Genomic DNA, 19,672 nt, shown 5'->3' with positions numbered 1-19,672 from the left:
TAAGTCATGGATGTTTGGAATGACACGATGGTGCTTTTTTTGGCAATTGTATAGACTCAATTGTATAAGTCACAGCGGTTCTGTTATGATCTTATATAAAAGCTGTTTTTCACTATGCTTTAGCTGATCAATATTTATCCAGTAGTACCAGACAGCTTAACACAAACCAGATTTGAGGATTATTTTTTCTCTCTCTACTTTGTTTACGGCCAGTTTAATTTGACACATTTTTCATTATTTTCTTTCAAACAGACACAATGTACACATACAGGCTGTATTTTAGATCTTTATTTGAGTTGTACGGTATAAAGACCACATTGGATAACACATACATTGCCTGATCTTGTTGACTCCTCGTTCTGGTCAACAAAGCATAAAGGCTTGACCTGTGACCCTGGCACCCCTTCAAAAACTGAAGAACTTCCAGATACTAACACGTTTTAATAAACATTAGGATATGGGCATTGCCAAATGAGACCTTATATCCCCAGGTAACATTGTTCATAACAAAATCATTGTTTAATAATAAATATTTGACAACGAAGGAAAGGACGAAAATATATTAAGCATATTTATGTGTTTCTTTTTTAAGCCACAGTTTATTTCAAATCTTACGAATCTTGATTTCTTCAAAGTGTATGTGATAGGGACAGATTTCATTATACAACGGATTCAGATAAAACATCTCATTTTAAACCCCATAAATATCTAGAGGATTTACAACGTTAATAATAATTCCCCTTTCAGAATGACAGGACGTTCGGTGTACAGTTTGATAAAATATATGGTTGCTTTTACCTGATAACTTGTCTGAAGTTTGCACTTCCCTGTTAACATAAACAGTGTGAAATGTGTGTGCATGTGTGCAATGACTTTACTTTGACACTGAGAAGTAATTGAAGTTATCTGTAATCATTTAAGCAGGAGGCACTTATGAAGTTATAAACATTACATGCCAAATACCACCATGTTTACTTATATTTCCATTTTCAGTGTGATCTTAAAATATTTTTGGCAATGCCTATTTTATTGCAGTGTTTAGAAATGAAACATTTAAAATTTGTATCTGGTAAAAGGGAGGAAAAATTGTAAATAAACTATGCCCAACTCTTCCGATGAAAAGATCAAGAAAGTCAAGGTAATGACAATGTGAAATGAGGCAACTTGTTACAATGTGGCCATTAGATCTGTCTGGGTTTCCAAAAAACAGTGTCTATGAAACCAATAGCCATATAAAGGAGATAACATTTGGCTACGATTTGCGCTTGAACAGGATAGTATTAACTGGTAGGACGACTGGGGAAGGGGATTTAGCTAACGGACTTGAGCTTGCTCCAGGGGTTGGTGCCACGCACTTCCAATGGAGGGTTATTGTAGAAGATGTGATTGCACAAATCCTCCAGTGGAGGCTCAGGGTCTGTCGTGGCAAATTGAGCAGCATCCTCAATCTCCTTTCTAACTTCAACATCAATCTCCTGCAAACAAGTATTATTGTTTAGCGAAAAACACTTGTCTATTGGGATGATACCACACCGGAGGCATTTCACTTTATTTGTCTAGTACTCATGCATTCTTACCTTAAGCTCCTCCACACTGGCCATGTTGTTGCTTAACATGCGATCCTTCAGCAGTGAGATTGGGTCGCTCTTACTGCGCACTTCCTGGATCTCCTCGCGTGTGCGGTAGCTGCAGAAACACAGTTGGATAAGGTGGAGAAAGGTTGAGCTGTCATTTATAGCACTAACAGAAAAGTGCATGTTACATAATGGGATACTTAAGATATATTACAGTGATAATAGTTATAATAATAGCCATGCGAGTTAAAAAAATCCACTGCAGTGTTACAAGTTAAGGGTTTAGATAAGTAATAGTAAGATAAAAGGGTACAAAGCTATTGTACCTGACTCCTGGATCACTCATACTGTGACCATGGTAACGATACGTCTGCAGCTCCATCAGAATGGGTCCCTGTGTTATAAGGTTCAGGTTTTATGTTATTATAATTTCTATCTTTTGAGATTTTTTTAAAGGAACAGCAATATAATATACAAAACTATTTGTTCAGAGGCGTTAAAAGACCTTAGGTAATGAACCGTTATGTTTGTAATACCTTAGAATAAGCTATTTATATCTACATACATTGAATTCGCCGCCATGTTATGTACAGCAGCCCTAAACAGACAAACAACTCCACTCTCCCATGCTGTTTAGTGGTGAAACGGATCATGGATGATCCGTGATCCATACGGATCGTTCTCTACGGTTCCCGGGGATTAACTGAAAGTTTATTCATCATTGAGTAAAAGAATAAAATGCACAGTCGCTCTCTCTCTCCACTATCTGGACAGGTACAATATTAAAGCGATTCCAGATAAACAATGACGCTGAAAACTGCTCCGCCGCACACGCCAATATTACAACAACAACATATCTTTGTTCTAACAAACAGAAAAAACAATGTTACTCACATACTGATCTGAATCAAAGCACCCCCTTTGGGGTGATTTTTAGACGATCTTTCTCTTCAACGTCTCTCTGCTGGAAAGTATCTCCATAGATATCTCTGTTATCTCTCTGCTAAACCACAGGTACTAACGCGTCTCTGCTGGAAGTCTTTATAATATTAATGCAGGTCCTAGCTCCCTCCTGCCTTTTATCATTCTTTTTATACTTAAAGTCCACAAACTTTTTATTTTATGTAATAAAAAAATAGCTCCTTCTACAGTCTTTCTAATGCTTGCATGATCTCTTCCCTGAGTCAACATGCGAAAGCATACTGTCGCGGCTGACAAAATCTGTTTGTAATGTGGTGGCCACCGTCGTGTTTGGACTAAGAGAGTCGTTGCAAATCTATAATGCTGTAAATCAAAAACTGCGCCATTCAGATGATGTTCATATACTGCAATCACAGCTCACCTTTCCTGATCTGCAGTGTTCAGCCGCAAATTTGGTGGCCTCCCTCACACAAAGGACATCCATACCATCCACCTGCATTACCACAGAACAGCAACAAATCAGACATAAAGATTAATTTTTGTTAACAGGTCACGTGCAAAGTTAAACAGAATTCATGAGGAAAAGTGCCATTCCTGTGGCATGTGTGCGTGTCATACCCTCAATCCAGGAATGAAATCGCCTCTCTTATAGTAGTCGGTGCTAGCAGCTGCTCTCTCCACGGATGTACCCATGCCATACTTGTTGTTCTCACAAATGAAAATGCAAGGTAGCTTCCATAGAGATGCCATGTTGTACGTCTCAAAGATCTGACCCTGCAGAAACACAATGCGAAAATCTTCAATAAAATCGCAATTTTAAATTTAAACCTCTGAGATACACACCACATCATGATGTTATTTTAATGGTACAAATCTACTATGTAGTTGCACTAGGAAATGTTAAGAGGCAAAGTAGCTAAACAAAATTTTTGGAGGTACGTGATAGTAAGATGGGACTTGCCTGATTTGCAGCACCATCACCATAAAGAGAGACACAAAGTTCATTGTTGCCCTGGTATTTGCAAGCCAATGCTACACCGGCTCCAAGAGGCACCTGGGATACCAAAATCAATGTAAGTTACTTAGTGTTTAGTTGTAAACTAAACTATTGAAGGTAATATATGCGTCATTCTATTTCAAGAGAGATGTGACCTATTCCAAATACCTGAGCTCCCACAATTCCATTTCCTCCATAGAAATGTTTAGTGTACATGTGCATAGACCCTCCTTTTCCTTTTGCAATACCTCCTCTACGACCTGATGGAAAAATAAAGATACAGAAAAGGAGGGGAATAAAGCAATAAAAAAACAGAACAATTAAGGAAACAAATTATTAGCATATAAAACCACGGTACACATTAAACAATGTTGTTCTCACCAGTAAGCTCAGCCATGATCTCCCGAACTGTGCCCCCTCTAGTGAGGGTATACCCATGGGCACGGTAGGCTGTGATAAGATGATCTGATAGGTTAATACCTCCCTCGATACCCACCGCACATGCTTCCTATTAGAGAACATAATGGTTTGAAAAGCCTTCCAGAATTTATCAATTTGTGTAAGTTGAACATTTTTACCACCATGTGAATGAAAACCAAGCGTACACTAAATGAACAAATATGTACTGGCAAATAAAAGTGTTGTGCTTTAACTTACTTGTCCATCATAAAGGTGGCAAAAACCTCTGATTATCTTCTGCTTGTACAGCTGATCAGCTTTAAGCTCCATGCGTCTAATGGTCTGCATGGTGCGGTAGTACTGAAGCCCCTCCTCTCTCGTAAGCACCGCCTGGAGGGGTGGACCCTCCTCCAACTTGTGCACGTCACATTTCTGACAAATTATTAGCAAGCAATATTAGTTGTTACATAAAATGCTTATTCTATAAATTAAGATTTATACATCATCTGCAAGCTGAATAAATAAGCATTGGTATCGTGTGGTGCAAAAAGAATCAAAATGTTGATAAAATCGCCATTCAAAGTTCTCCCTAAGAGGTTTGTTTTAACGCTCTCTATTAGCTTACCACAGTTATGATGTTGTGGAGAGTAGATGAAGCCGAAAGCAGAAATTCTAAGCTTCACATATACCAAACCTGAGCGAGTAGTTACCAAAGAGCGGGCAACACCGTGCAAAGGAACAATGATCATTTAATTATTTTGGCATAAAAGAAAAATCATTAATTTCGACCAATACAATGTAAAGTATTGTTGGCTATAGCCCGTAATATATCCATGCTAGTTATGACTGGTTTTGTGGTCTAGGGTCACATATAAAACGATAGCGAAATGCACAGTAGATGAGCTAAAATGTTAACTGTATCACAAATTACATTAAATTACAGCTGTTGTTGATGTACCTTAATGTCAAAGGTGGCCTGAGGGGTGAAGTCTGCATATGTCCTGGCTGATACCACCACTCTAGCTCCCTATGAAAAAATATATTGTTTTTAATTGGAAAAAAACGAATTTCGGTCACATAGACACACAAAGACATCTAACAGGTTCTGAAATGTTGACTGAAATAAAAAGCACTCTGTCAAAAACAAACCAAAATGAAATTGAATGTTTCTTATGCACTAATCCAACCACACAACCAACTTCATATGTATATTAGCAGGATATGTATTATTTCAAAGAAAGGTAATAAACATCACCCCCATAACAAACATGAACTAGTATCAAATCTAAAATCATTTCCTAAGAATTTGATGTTGAAAATATATAGTGCATGTCCATAGTCTGACTCTGCAGGGGCTCTGAATGCGTCCGATCACTGTGGGTTTGCATGTGAAAAACACTGAGTTAACACACCTCTTTATTCCACAACCAAATGCACACTTATAAACATCCAATATGCACTTTAAATAAATCTGGAACGGAGACAATGAATCCAAAACATAAATCTATAATAGTACAAGTAATTAAAGTCTTGTCCAAAGGAGGGTTGTCATTTAAAAGAAACCTCTGGAATATTGAATGTGTACGTGCTCTGGGTTAGGGGAGGGGTCATGCAAGACTGTGTGAAAGAGACAGTTATATAGTTTATAATACAGGGGCTGCCAGTACTCACAGCAAGCTGTGGCTCTGGTAAGGGAGTCTCTTCTACCTGGCTGTGGGTGTTGTCTGGGCGTTGTGAGAAGGAAATATCCGGGCCCTGAAGGCTCACGGCTAGTGGGGGGCAACTGGACACAAGGGGGTCAGTGCTGGTAATGCTGGTAATGCTATCAGTCACTGTGTGGGTTAATTCTGTTTGGATGGGTTTGGGATCTGCAAAAATCTCTTCACATATGGGCTTTGCTGAAAGCTGGTCTCTGATTTGGTTATCTGCCGTTTTGGAAGCTATCCCTGATTCTACTGCAGGACCTCTATCTGGACACATATTAAATAATTCCTCCGTGTAATCTAATGGGGCGGAGGATGCTACAAAACCTAAACTCTGGGTTATACCTGATGTAGACTCTGACAAATGTATATTTAGTGCCGATTCGGTTCTGACCTTATTCTCTACGTATTCTAGGGAAGATTGAGATTCTGTTGATTTTGTGCATTTTATGTCTATTGAAGAAGTTTCAGAGTTTAGTGCCATCTGTGTTGATGAATGGGAAGGTGTAGGGCTGTGTTTGGTGTCTGACAGGGATACTGGAGATTGTGAGGTTAAGTGTGGATCTTTAAGGAGAGGTGGGGCAGTGACATTGGGATCAGTCAAATTAGCATATTCGCCTTGGACTGCCAAGAGCTGGAGGATGGCACGGCAAGTGGAGGACTGCAAAAAGAAGGGCAAGTACATAAGTCACTCCAGAGGCTCAGACTTAAGTCAGCAGGTAGGCCATTAAAAGAGAATGTTCAAAAACATCTCCGAGGAGGAGGAGAAGGAGACCATCAGGTGTCCAGAGACCGCAATATAACAAAAATACATTTTGGACTAAATTTATAAACTACCCTATAGTAATAACCACCTATAATAATATAACCTTGACCAGCCTCTTAAAGTATAGCCAGCAGCTACTTCACATGTAAATACAACAAAGAGTTTTGATTGACCTCTCCTACAATTGTTTACAGAGCAACATAGATACTCGGGTAAATAGCTTAAAATAGCATTCAAGCTGAATTACTCTCCCTGAATCCTCACCCAAGCAATCTAAAACAGCCACAGTATACGAGTAGCCTGATAAAGCAAAGGTGCAATAGCATAAGCATTAATAACAAATTAAAAAACTTAATAATCATAAGACTCTAAAGAATTAGTTGTAAGCCAAATGATGATCATGATGTAACTAAGAATTAAATGTAAAAAGAAAAGATTAAATGGCACAGGCATAATGTCACTGAACATATTAAATCTACCATTTCTTACCTCCGATACCAGTTCAGCTCCCTTAAAAAGATGACATTTAAAAAGAGATAGAGAAAAGAGAAGAATTTTATGAATCAATGTCCCAAAAGCCCGTGCCATTCATTTTATTGTGGCAACAAATCTTTATGTATTAGCTGACTCTATGACTGTGTGTCTGGGATTTAAACAAACATGGTCACTCACAAAACTGGGGTCACCTTTTATAAATGTCAGAAACTGATATAAACAAGTATTGCCGAAACGTACCATTTTATGAGTATTATTTTATTTAAACTTTTGTTTGTTAGTTTATCTTATTTTATGAACATGTATGTCAGCTTGCAACTAGATTTTGACGTTACCATACCAGTGCATGATGCTAGCTAGCAATTCAGGCTAACTCACTCTAAACGAATAGTGAGATCCCATTATCTATATTTACAAATAAAATAAAAACCAGGGTTGATCTAGATCACGTGAAACAAACTGCATAAACACCACTGACCATTTAACAAAAGTGTGTCTCTGACTGGATCTCAGTAAGGCCCTGTGTACCCTGCAAGGTCACTATGGCACGGCTGTTTTCGCTACCGGTTAACAGCCGTGCTTTGTCTTCACTGAACGAGAACGACAGTAGGCATATTATTATGTAAAGAACAAAATACTTACGTTCCTGCTGGTGCTGCCCCTCAGAACATTAGATATGATGGTCAGCATCTTTCTCATGCTATTAAACCGCAACTAATCAGAAAACGATCTCCTTCAACCCTCCTCTCTCTGACAGAAAGCAGCAGACCTAGCAAACAGGATTTGCGCCCGCTGCCGTTTCGATGCTGATTCGGTTGGAAATACTGCCACCTGTTGGTCAGAGGATAAAACAGACAGTATTTCTCAAACCTGCCACTACACATTTTTATTAAGTTTATTAAGTATACTTGCATTTAAACATTGTTTGGTTTTTGACCCAAAACAAGGCATCCAGTTATGAAAAGCAATTGCATGTGGTCCACAGCACATACAAGGTCTTGACTTGAACACACTTTTGAGTGCTTAGATAATACATGATAGCGCATAGGAAGCCAAAAAGTATAATTATTTTAATAAATCTGAACAATCCTCACTTGGAATCCAAAGAAAAGTTTTATTGCCCAGAGGTTGCTTTTTCATAGCTTTAAATTCTCAAAAGTTTTAAAAGTTGTTTTATCAGGTCTCAACTTAGTCTTAGATGTTTGTCTTAAAGCAGCTGGGAGAAACGAAAATTGTTAAAGTTGTTAATATACAGTAAGATGGTTTTGGTTAAATATGATGAGAAATGTTTAGATTGAGTTCATTCTAATAATCTCCAATAATGTTGAGATTTGATTGTAGACTCAGTCTGTTATATTATTGAGATCTCTCTTGAAACTAAGTTTCCATTTACTTTTCATTTAATCTCATTAATATGATAATAAAGATAAAAAGAGATCATATGTGATTTCGTCATGCTTATGGGAGGCCTGTTTATATGACGTGCAAAGTAAACAAATATTACCTAATAAAGCACTGTCAAAACACTGTTAAAATAGTCATTGTCTTCTTGTGGGTGGGACTTTATGATTTAAGGGAAAATATAAAAAAATGGACTGACTTTATTTAGTTTTTTTCTGTCAGACTGTAAATGTCACCATCCAAATTAGAGCACATTTCAACGTCTTCCTCTTTAGACCCAGCTGTACCGACGCAACGTTGTTGTTTGTCGGAAGTGACGAAGGCAGCGGACCGATGGCGGCACACAGTTTGCTCCCGGATATGCTCTGCAACAAATTTGATGGGGTCTGATTGGACATTTTGCACACTTAGTCATTTGTCTGAAGTGTTCCGATTAACATCGAAGCCGTCGCGAACAGCGGTAGTGAATGCAAACAGGAAAAATCTCTTGTAGAACTCGTTTGATCCAGGGCTAGCTGGCTTGCCAAAGATACTCAAGTCCAGTTAGCCTTTGGTCACAAAGGTTTGTTTGAATGCGTGGCTGCACACTCTAGGACAGCGAAAAAAACGCCAACAACGTTAGACAGTCTGGTTATTTTGTGACAGTGGCTGGCAAGTGCATCCGAGTTAACGTTAGCTAACGTTGGGTGCTTAAGTTGGGCTAACGCCGCTCCCGTTACTTCAGAAAGCAGAGGGAAGTGGTTAGCTCACCTGATTAGCTGTATCCGTAGTTCAAGTTCAAGCTGTTCTGAAGTCATTGGTCGCTAGTGGATGCTTTGAGTCTTTTCTATGAGTCACCGTTGCCCTCCACTGTCAGCATGTTGAAAACACGTCAATGTTTACTCGGGATTCGCACCTTCCTTGGAGTGACGTCTAGGATATGGAGTTTCTTTTTATATATACTCAGGAAGCATCTACGAACGGTAAGAGGGTCACTCTGTTTTTAACATCTGTCAGTGTCAATATGTGTTCTTAACATCTGCCTGTGTGACCGTTCATTTGTAAAAAAAAAAAAAAGCTCTCACATGCTTCTTTATGAGCATGTATATTATAGGTCTTTAAATTGCAAGACTTTACAAGTTTCTAGTGTTGTAGTTAACTTTTATTATATGAGTAACCCGTGCTTTTGTGCCTTTAAGCTGTTTAAGTTACCATCCACTGCAAATGTTATGGCACTCCATGCATTAATAGGCCTTAAAAAATGTAATTTAATAGTTGATTCCTGGTAAAGTTGTTAGTGTATGTTTTGCTCAGTGTATGAAACATGAATTAAATCTCGCCACAGTTGTGATTGTGCCCACTTCAAATGCCTTGCTGTTACTCCTGTGTTTTTATGATGCTGCTATGTTTGTCCTAAGTGTATTGGACTCTGGACTTCTGATATATCTCTAATGGAACCAAAAGTATCAAAGTACACGATACTTTGCTTGCTAAATTTTCATATTTGTTTGAAACGATACGATTTTCCTAAACATGTCATTATTTTTGGAGTGATGCTATGCCAGTTTATGGTACCTTATAGACAAGTCATTCTTAACAATACTGTTGTTTTAGTCTCAAGATTTACTGAAATTAAACAAAAAGACCAAATAAGTAACAAATACATGCACATAAATTAAGCAGGTTTTTTACAGGAGTTACCCTGGTCCACTTGCCTATTCATGACATGTTTTGACATCTTGGGGGGGCTATTAATACTTCAACACTACTTGGAACATTTATGTCTGCCACATTATGTCCTTTTCTTAGCTTTGCACCAGGATAATAATGGTTGAAAGATGGATAATGAAAATATGCAGAATTCTGTGGACCATCTCTGTGTTCTGTGTGAACTACGGAGTGTGCACATGCTGACATACTGCCAATACGGCAGAGGAGCTATAGGCTGAATATTTTCATTGAGGTTTGGGGCAATGATGCTGTAAACTGGAAATATTTTATATAAAATGTTTGAAATTGTGTTGTAATGTTAACCCTTGCTACAACTCCTATGTGTTTGTTTTGCGTGGATCAATAACTTTCCTCAATTTGGTCTTTTACAGATAATCCAATACCAAACAGTGCGCTATGACACATTACCTCTCGCTCCTGTTTCCAGAAACAGACTCAGTAAGTTCTCCTACTCATGTTTCTGTTATTTGCTGTTTGGTCCACTAGGGGAGCTTATAACCACATCTGGATGCAATGTTGGGGGATTTTTTATGATTTTCCGAGCTGGCATAAAGTATATTATGACAGAGATCAAGAAGTTATATGAAGCTATTGCAGGAAATGTACCTCAGTTTTGTCAAGTTAAAGTTCTTTTTAATTGGCACTGGGAATTGATTGACAAAAGTTCACTGAAAGTCTCTCACGATTTTTTCACGAAATCTTGTGTGGGCAGCCTAAGAGGACAGTCTGTTTCTGTTGCTTTAGATGCAGTGAAGAGAAAGATCTTGGTCCTGGATCTGGATGAGACTTTGATTCACTCTCACCATGATGGTGTCCTTAGACCTACAGTAAGGCCTGGAACACCACCAGACTTCGTCCTGAAGGTACACACACCTGCTTCAAAATAATAGTGTTTGGTGAAAAAGTTGTTTTAGTCATTATGATGGAAGATAATGAACCATTGTAACACACTGAGGAATAATGTACAATATGACCAATAATGTGTGTTCACAAAGTAGATGGGTCGATTTTGTTTCATAATTATTTTAACAATGTTTTTCTTGTCAAGGTGGTAATAGACAAACACCCAGTCAGGTTTTTTGTCCATAAAAGGCCACACGTCGATTTCTTTTTAGAAGTGGTAAGTGAACTCTCTCTGTTGTCTTTTAGCAACATTATTTGCAAGCGAAGTAGTAAGTTATTTTCTGATTAATAGCGTTTTAAAGCAACAACATAAACAAACGTTACTGAGCATGCATGCTTTGTGGAATTTAACTTCCGGTACACATCCGCCTACAATATAGTGCCTCTAGATCATTTCTGATAACAAGCAAAAGAAACGGAGAAGCACAGTAATTGCTAAACTTGCCTCTCCAATGTCCCATTAGTTTTCATTTAAGTAGTAGTTCACCTTCAAAATGAAAATTCTGTCATCATTTACACGCCCTCATTTCATTTCAAACCTGTAAGACTTTCTTTTGCAGAACACAAAAGAAGATATTTTGAAAAATGTTGGTAGCAGAACAGCCCAGCCCCCCATTCACTTCTATTGTAACCAATGCAAGTGAACGGGGGGCTGTTCACAACATACTTCAAAATATCTTCTTTTGTGTTCTGTGGAAGGAAGAATGACAAGAGGTTGGGAAATTGATGACAGAATTTTCCTTTTGAAGGTGAACTACTCCTTTAAATGTGACAAAGTTACACGACCCATTTAACAAGTCGTTTATTTAATAAAGTTTACATAATAAAAAATTTAAACGATTGTTTATTTAATAGAGTTATTATACAATAACATTATAATATTAATCAAATTCATTTAAATGAAATAGTTATATTATTAGCCACCAATTAGGCCGATAAACAAACACAGACTAGAAGTTATCTTACATTTACATTTAGTCATTTAGCAGACGCTTTTATCCAAAGTGACTTACAAAGAATTCAGGGATCTTCTGTCCATGCGCATGTATTCGATGAAACCGTCTATAGATTTAGCTATTTTACATTTGTTTTGGACACTTGCTTCATTTTGACCAAATTTGCTAATGAGTATGTGTGTCATGTTGTTTTGTACATGTTAGGTTAGCCAATGGTATGAGTTGGTGGTGTTTACAGCTAGTATGGAGATATATGGATCGGCTGTAGCAGATAAACTGGATAACAACAGGGGGGTCCTAAAAAGAAGATACTACAGACAGGTAAAGCCCACTGCGATATTATGACATTTTTTTAGGATTTTTCAATGCCTACTCTTAAAACAGACTTTCGTTAAATAATCCTATTGAATCATGTACCTAATTGTCTCTGCCTGTTAAAGGGAGAGTTTGTCCAAAAATAGATTTTCTGTCATCCTTTCTGCTTATTCACCATCATGTTTTTCAAGCCTGTGTGACCTGTTAAACACAATAGAAGATATCTTCGTGATTTTGTCAATACAACGAAAGTGAATGGGGGCCAATGTTGTTTCGTTTCCAACATTCTTCAAAATCGTATTTTTGTGTTCTGCAAAAGAAAGTCGTACAGGTTTAGAATGACATGTGGATGAGTATATAATGAAGGTTTTTTTGTGAACTATCCTTTTATTTTATCTATTCATTTGTTTCACTCTTTTTTAGCATTGCACTTTGGATCTAGGGAGCTACATAAAAGATCTTTCTGTAGTACACAATGATCTCTCCAGTATAGTTATTCTGGACAACTCGCCAGGAGCTTATCGAAGTCATCCAGGTAAGAGGTGATGCATCTGAGTGTAAAGTATCAAAAGATTCAGATTTTATATATTTGAAGGTAAAAATCCTCCTCTCTATCTTCACAGACAATGCAATACCCATAAAGTCGTGGTTCAGTGACCCAAGCGACACAGCACTTCTTAACCTGCTCCCAATGTTGGATGCATTGAGGTAAGTTCTAAGTAGTTGACATGATAGCAAAACTGTATATACTGTATGTCACTTTACTCTTCTGTTGTAAAAGAGTAGGTGTTGTTAGTTGACAAATAATCCGAAAATGTGTCCTGTGGTGTAACAGCAAAAATACAGAAATAATAACAATGAAGATAAATCTCTCTCATGCTAGTTTATATTCTAAATATTAATTTAAAATAATAATATTATTCTGGAACTGCTCTTCTATTTTGCAGGCAGTGTTAATATTTGATAATCTATAAAGATTCTGTGTTTTTCCTCACTTTCTAGGTTTACCTCAGATGTTCGCTCTGTCCTCAGTCGAAATCTCCACCAGCATCGGCTCTGGTGATCATATCTGGGGCTGGTCTTATCTGGCCTCTTTTTTTACATGGCTCTACTTGCTCGGAGTTGGCATCACCTTTGCTGGAACTGTCAGCTTCTCATCATTATGTCCGCTACAGTGATTCATATAGACTCCTCTGAGGAAATGCTTTAAGAAGACATGGGAGGACATAAAGGATATAATGTGGAGATAATGGAGAAGCTATTACAAATAAACTCAAATCAATTGGAGAGGCCAGCATTTTTTCTTGTATTGTTTTCCCTTAATAATAGAATTTCTGCATTACAGTTGTTGGATTCAACGTGTGCATGTTTCTTTGTGTGAATGGAGGAGGATGCTTGTGGTTTCCATTTTACCTTACTTTTTTAATGAAGGAATTGGTGAACAAGATATAACTTCCAGTCATTTTCCACAATTCATTGGCACTTATTCCCCCTTTCCTCTATATTACATGTTTTCCGTTCAGTATGACCTCAGAAGAAGTGGTCAATTCACTATTTCGTCCACTCATTCTCTCTTTTGCTTCTTTCTGTCCTCTCTTATTCTTTCCTTTTTCTGTCTGCCATCTCAGGAATCTGAGCCTCTTTATGGTAAGAGCTGAGGAACTGTTACTAACAGTATTCTGTGGTGGAATTGATCTTTAAGATCAGCAGGAGGGAAAACAGCAGTTCATTCTCACAGCTAATGGTATTTTTTGTATTTTTTTAACCGGCTCATACAGTATGCAGAACCTTGGATGAATAAGAGAGGTTTTATCATCTGTTTTAAAGACTTTCTTCAATATGGATACAGCAGACGTTGAGGGAGAGACACTGGGCCACAAGGACTGTTATAACTAAAAAAATAAAATGGAGCCTTTTGTCAACAACTGACTTCACAGTGTCTTCAACAATTTTTTTGCATTTAGCATTTTAGAATGACTGATGATAATAAGTATTGCCTCGTGTAAAATGTTCAAACCCATAACAATTGCTCATTATATTGATTTGCTTATCCTGCATTTTATTGTGTTCTCTGTGGTGCTTTTATGTAAAGCACTGATACTCAAACTTGAAAGTGTGGCTGTTGTAGGTTTTTTCAAGTCTGTTTAATCCCAGAATTTACACCTTTAACGTCAGATTTGACAGCAATTGTCTGATTCAATTAATTGTCAATTTATGTAAAGAGGGATTTATAAATAATATGTCCCGAAATTTGCATTTCATGAATAAGGCCCAGTGTGTTCGGAGATGTGAACTGTTGAAGTTGTGCCACATTTGGTAAATTGCCACCAAATCTTTTCTAAATTGGTTTGATGATATTTACATTTCAAAATGTGTTTTCCCTATGCACAAACAAACGTCTAAAGGTTCTTCAAATTGATTTATGGCTTCCCATTGAGCTCCCAGTCTTTGTGATAAGATTGTTATAAAATTATATTTTATAAGCAGTTTCCCAGCCACATCCTGAATTTTGAAGCGGTGCACACTGGGGTTTGCAAACACTGTTGTTTTATACCCTCTGCCTTCTGTGTTTCTGTGTTCTTTTAAAGGCTTGTTAGCCATTGCCCTTTTAGATGAATGTGTGAAGGCATACAAAATGTTGAGTTGCAGTGCTTATGATGATATAGACATTACATACTATACTGTTTTCCATGAGAGACCAAGGTTGGTTCAGTTTAAAGATGTGAAGCATTTTTGCACTATGCAAAAATGTCTTGATTTGGCCTGTAACTTATTGTAATTTGGAGAAAGGGCTTTCGATACTAAACTGTAAGATGGGGTTTATTTTTTTACAGATTTTTGATAAGTCAATATTTGATAAGATAACATGAGCATTTCAGATATTTGATCAAATAAAAATTAGCATTTTAAACTAGGGAAAACCCCACTGGTAATACATGCTGTATGGAGGATCGCACAGCATGTAATGTTTTAATGTTATGTGCACTGATCACCATAGTCATTGCTCGTGAATTAAACCTTTTAGAATTTGAACCCACACTCTTTTGGTAGCAGCTTTTGGAACCCACTTATGAAAAAGTGTATTCTCAAGTACTGCCACGTAGAGCCGCTTGCGGCAGACGTCATTGCGTATGTGACGTATGCCTCCTCTCTTGTTCCGTGTTATTGGATATCCCTCCGCCCTCAAACGCAGTTGTCAAAAACCTCTTGCTAGTTTGTAAACATCGTCGACGACCGATTTACTTGGAGACTATTCAGATCTCCCAGCCAGTGATAATGAAGTTTATGTACAAAGAAGAACATCCCTTCGAGAAGAGACGGTCCGAAGGGGAGAAAATCAGAAAGAAGTATCCGGACAGAGTGCCTGTGAGTCAGGAAAATATGTGTTATTTTCGGTCAGGGCCCTGCTGCTTTTGCAGATAACATAAACCTGTCGAGGTATTACACAATGACATCGCTAATATACAAACCACGTTAAACTTCTCTTAAAATCGCAGATGTTATACAAATACATGATTATTATAGTCGTTTTTAAAGCTGTCCTTCAAAGATGACTAATGTTAGCTTGTTAGCGTCAGTTAGCTAACGTAACGTTACTGTCTCATTGCGGATTAACGTTACTAGCATTGTTTAAAATACGGCCAATTCATTTATTAAGCGTTTTTATGAGGTTGTTTTTATATTTATATAGTGTATTTAAGTTGTACGTAAATAAGAACCTGTCAACCTTTGTGTAACGTTACTGCGCATCTGGGGGTATGTCAGAAAGCTGGTTATGTGACATACCCGGGTAAATTGAAGGGTTAGTTAGCTGCTAACCGTGGCGGAGAAGGGGGTTTTCATTGGGTTGGCCGGGTAATTTAGGGGCCAGCAGTTACTTTGGGGTCACATAGAAAATACCATCATGCACGCATTGTAAAGTTAAAACACTAAAAAAAGTACTCTGTGGTTCACCAAATCAAAATGATGTATGATATGCGGTTGCTAAAATATTTGAATTTAGAAAAATTATAGTCACCCTTATGTTGTTCAAAACTATTATATTAAATAACTTATGACATTTTATTTACTTTTGCTGACAAAATTCAATGCTCCAATTTCAAGGGGGAAAAAGGAATAGAAAATTGTGTCAGTTATGTAGGCTATTGAATGAATTTCATTTCAAGTGCAAACATTAAAACTTTAGCAGTACCCATAGCAACGTAATAAAAATAATGTAAGCTGTATTTGTTAAATTTTATGTATTTATTGAATACTGTGTATATTTTGAATTAGGTTTATTGAAAAATCTCCAAATATCACTGGATGAATATGCACACCTTACAATTTCCAACAGTTAAAGGATGTTAATAGTGAAGTATTTTAACTGCAGAGCAAATGCATATCATTACTCTTGTCCACTTATTTGGCAATATTTGATGCATTGGGTCAAAGATAGTTTTGGCCTAATTGTTAGAGAGCCAGATCTTAAACTCAAACTTAAAACTTGCAGTTCGATTCCCAGGCTGGCCGGTTTCCATGGCTTTATTAGGTGATCCCTAATGGAATCACCTATCGCATACTGTTCACAAATTTCAATTCTTATTATAACTTTAAATCTATTTACATAAACTAAGTTTAGTATTGTAAGCACTTTCACCAAATTACAATTAACCTTTCCGTATAGGCCCGTTTCCACCTCTTTTAACATTTGGAAAGCCATGGCCTTTTAGCTAACAAAGTCAATCCAAAAAATTAAAATGGATATATTTTATATACATAAATCTAAAAGGGTATATTACATGACTTGTTAGACATGTAACTGTGGGCCTAACTTTTCATTCTCAACCTCTGTCACAGCAGACCTTCCTCCTCTAATGCAAATGAAGTTTCTACAATTAAAGAGTCTCCATTAATATGACTACATCAGCAACTGTTCAAAATAAAGCTGATACATTGCAAAGTCAGTTTTCACAAATCCAAATAAAAGTAGTTTTTAATGGAAGAAAATAAAGATTCAGTATACAGCCTACAGCCATGTAATGAAATACATACACACAATATACTGGTAAAAAACATACACATGTAAAAACACTGTTTATAAACATCTCAACAAATCTAACAGAGATAGCCATGAAGAACATGTATAAGTATCTTAGTAAAAAAATACTATATATATATATATATATATATATATATATAAACTATCTTTATATTTAATAGCGTTTATAGTTTTAGAAACTTAAAAATTCAATTACACAATATTTATGTCTTTTAACTTAGCATTTTTACACAGATGCAGATTTAAATCTTTTGAGCAAAACACCCTGATTTATAACGTTGATTCACGGTCAAAAATGGTGAATTGTGAAATTTGTGATCCATTGGCAATGTCTTCATGTTCCTGTGAGCGAGCGTTAAGTCACGGTAACTTGCGGGAGGTTCATTAAACGTGCCCTTCAAGCGTGTTCTGGAACCGACATTTCATCCCAAGCATGGTTTGGGTTATCCCCAGAATTCAGTGTTTAGCTGACAGTTAACTAACGGTGCTTTCTGGAATACCCCCCTGAATTCAAGCAAGTCTGGTTTTGACAATCTAGGTAAAAAAGACCATACTATAATATTATAACGTAAATGTGGCATCACACAAGGTTTTAGTTCCCTTATGTGTCAGTATCAGTAACGAAATTTGTTAGAATAGGAATGAACCTTAAACTGTCAGTTATGTTGTACTGCTGGTGAGAGATGCAGTTGTTTTCAGATGATTGGCTGTGGTTGTTGTTGTTGTTGTTGTTGTTGTTGTTGTTTTTATTGTTATTGATATCACCTGTTTTTGACAGGTGATCGTCGAGAAAGCCCCCAAAGCCAGAATAGGAGACTTGGACAAGAAGAAATATCTCGTCCCTTCTGACCTCACAGGTAATATTGTCTTTCAAAATGAAGATTCTTATACATTAGATTTAATAATAGTGAATTTTATTGATACTAATGATTTACTGACATTTTAATATATCGTTGAAGTGGGTCAGTTCTACTTCCTTATTCGCAAAAGGATCCACCTGAGGGCGGAGGATGCTCTTTTCTTCTTTGTCAATAATGTCATTCCACCCACATCTGCCACTATGGGGCTTCTGTACCAGGTACATCTTGTCTCCTATCATTAGTTGTACTCTATTGATGCTTGATACACGTGACCCAGTCTATGAAAACCAGGCTAAAGGCTCAAAATCTAGTTCGAGAAAATGAGCATCAAAGTTTGATTTCAATGGATATTTTCATTATTATTTACATTTTTGACATAGCCTTACTCAGTCAAATGAAAGATATTTATATTATTTTTTACAGAATATTCTTAACATTATTTAGGATGATTTATTGTAAATAATAGTAAATCATAAAAAAATTACTAGCTGGGTTTTCGGAGACTATGAAACTTTGTTTGTTTGGGGATGCAAGATGTTTTGTGTACACTAATCCTTTTTGCCGATTATTTATATTAAGGAAATCATCACTTAATTTTGTCTTTATATCTGTGTTTTAGGAGCACCACGAAGAAGACTTTTTTCTTTACATTGCTTACAGTGACGAAAGCGTCTATGGGGGCATACAGAGAGATGTGTAACCGGTTTACTTTCAATTACACTATCAATCATTAAAATAAAATGATCAATTTATTAGGACACATGTAGTGTACATGTTGAATGCACTTTCATATCTTCTTCCTAGTCTGTTTATGTTTATCTCATTTGTACTCTATGCTGCCTTGATATTGCTTCATCTTACCCAAACTTCCCTTCAGTCTTGCTTTTAGACAGACCTGATGCATCATTTATCCTGGTCTGTTTCAGTAAATTTGTGGTTCTCATATAACAAAAGCTTATTCAATGTTCTACACTTCTCGGCTCCTTTTAACTTTCCTTTTTTCTGTGCGCTGGCATATATAATGAAGCTGCTTTGATATTCTAGAATCTTTATTGTTAAATGTAATTTTCAACCACCATCTTTGCACAGACCAAAACCACTGGACTATCATACCATATATTGTTAAGTTTGCGTGCGAGTGTGTTTGTGTGTACCATTGCCAATAATAATTATTTTTAAATAGATTGGAATTGCTCTTTATTTCAATAAACTGATTTAAAAGATTTAAAATCAGCCTAACATATTGAAGGACATTGCTTGTTTTTCTTCATTTTATTAATATCATCATTTTTTCTGGGGTGGTTCAAGTGATCTTTGGATGACTTGAGTGACTTTTTAATTGTGTTTTTTTCCTTTTACTTAAAAGCTATAATTGCTGTGTCACCGCCTATTTTAAGCTTGCCAACATTATAAACCTGATGTAAAACTCCTTCCTGTGTGATTCTTTAATGAACAGAAACAAACGCTTTTCACAGATCTGGTGATAACTAATATTTCTGCTTTTGAAATATGTTTGATCACAGAATAAGTATAAAAAATTATAATTTTAACAATTAAAACAAAAGTGGATTTTGTAAGAATGTCAAGGGTATTAAGGTCCTGCTCAATTGGGCCCATTGTGATTTTATTGT

At 36.7% G+C, this 19,672-nt stretch overlaps 3 protein-coding genes across 7 annotated transcripts; 2 read left to right on the top strand and 1 right to left on the bottom strand.

The window, feature by feature from the left end:
- Positions 1–268: 268 nt before the first annotated feature.
- Positions 269–9,163, bottom strand: pdha1a (pyruvate dehydrogenase E1 subunit alpha 1a). 4 transcript variants are annotated; one of them, XM_079485044.1, is made up of 13 exons: positions 7,498–7,621; positions 6,850–6,870; positions 5,563–6,255; positions 4,850–4,918; positions 4,150–4,323; positions 3,874–4,000; positions 3,661–3,752; positions 3,457–3,549; positions 3,114–3,269; positions 2,917–2,988; positions 1,901–1,968; positions 1,578–1,686; positions 271–1,475 (listed from the first exon to the last, which is right to left on the bottom strand). In XM_079485044.1, exons 1-13 carry the CDS (start codon positions 7,552–7,554, stop codon positions 1,311–1,313), a joined length of 1,896 nt encoding a protein of 631 aa, XP_079341170.1. In that variant the 5' UTR covers positions 7,555–7,621; the 3' UTR covers positions 271–1,310. The 4 variants fall into 4 exon arrangements, with proteins under 4 accessions (XP_079341172.1, XP_079341170.1, XP_079341173.1 ...); XM_079485046.1 differs by lacking the exons at positions 5,563–6,255; positions 6,850–6,870 and adding an exon at positions 9,007–9,163 and having other exon boundaries at positions 269–1,475; positions 7,498–7,686; XM_079485047.1 differs by lacking the exons at positions 5,563–6,255; positions 6,850–6,870 and adding an exon at positions 8,456–8,589 and having other exon boundaries at positions 7,498–7,686.
- ctdnep1a (CTD nuclear envelope phosphatase 1a) lies at positions 8,428–15,178 on the top strand. 2 transcript variants are annotated; one of them, XR_013788162.1, is made up of 9 exons: positions 8,477–9,218; positions 10,338–10,404; positions 10,711–10,829; positions 11,015–11,086; positions 12,030–12,146; positions 12,564–12,675; positions 12,764–12,848; positions 13,143–13,787; positions 13,919–14,068. XR_013788162.1 is itself a non-coding variant. In XM_079485076.1 (8 exons), exons 1-8 carry the CDS (start codon positions 9,114–9,116, stop codon positions 13,201–13,203), a joined length of 738 nt encoding a protein of 245 aa, XP_079341202.1. In that variant the 5' UTR covers positions 8,428–9,113; the 3' UTR covers positions 13,204–15,178. The 2 variants fall into 2 exon arrangements, 1 of the variants encoding a protein (XP_079341202.1); XM_079485076.1 differs by having other exon boundaries at positions 8,428–9,218; positions 13,143–15,178.
- Positions 15,179–15,254: 76 nt separating this feature from the next.
- gabarapa (GABA(A) receptor-associated protein a) lies at positions 15,255–19,470 on the top strand. The gene is made up of 4 exons (XM_079447659.1): positions 15,255–15,506; positions 17,960–18,038; positions 18,141–18,259; positions 18,661–19,470. Exons 1-4 carry the CDS (start codon positions 15,417–15,419, stop codon positions 18,739–18,741), a joined length of 369 nt encoding a protein of 122 aa, XP_079303785.1. The 5' UTR covers positions 15,255–15,416; the 3' UTR covers positions 18,742–19,470.
- Positions 19,471–19,672: the final 202 nt, after the last annotated feature.

This window comes from Barbatula barbatula (assembly GCF_947034865.1).
Source record: "Barbatula barbatula genome assembly, chromosome: 2".
NCBI lineage: Eukaryota > Metazoa > Chordata > Actinopteri > Cypriniformes > Nemacheilidae > Barbatula > Barbatula barbatula.
This window is presented reverse-complemented; position numbering and strand designations above follow the sequence as displayed.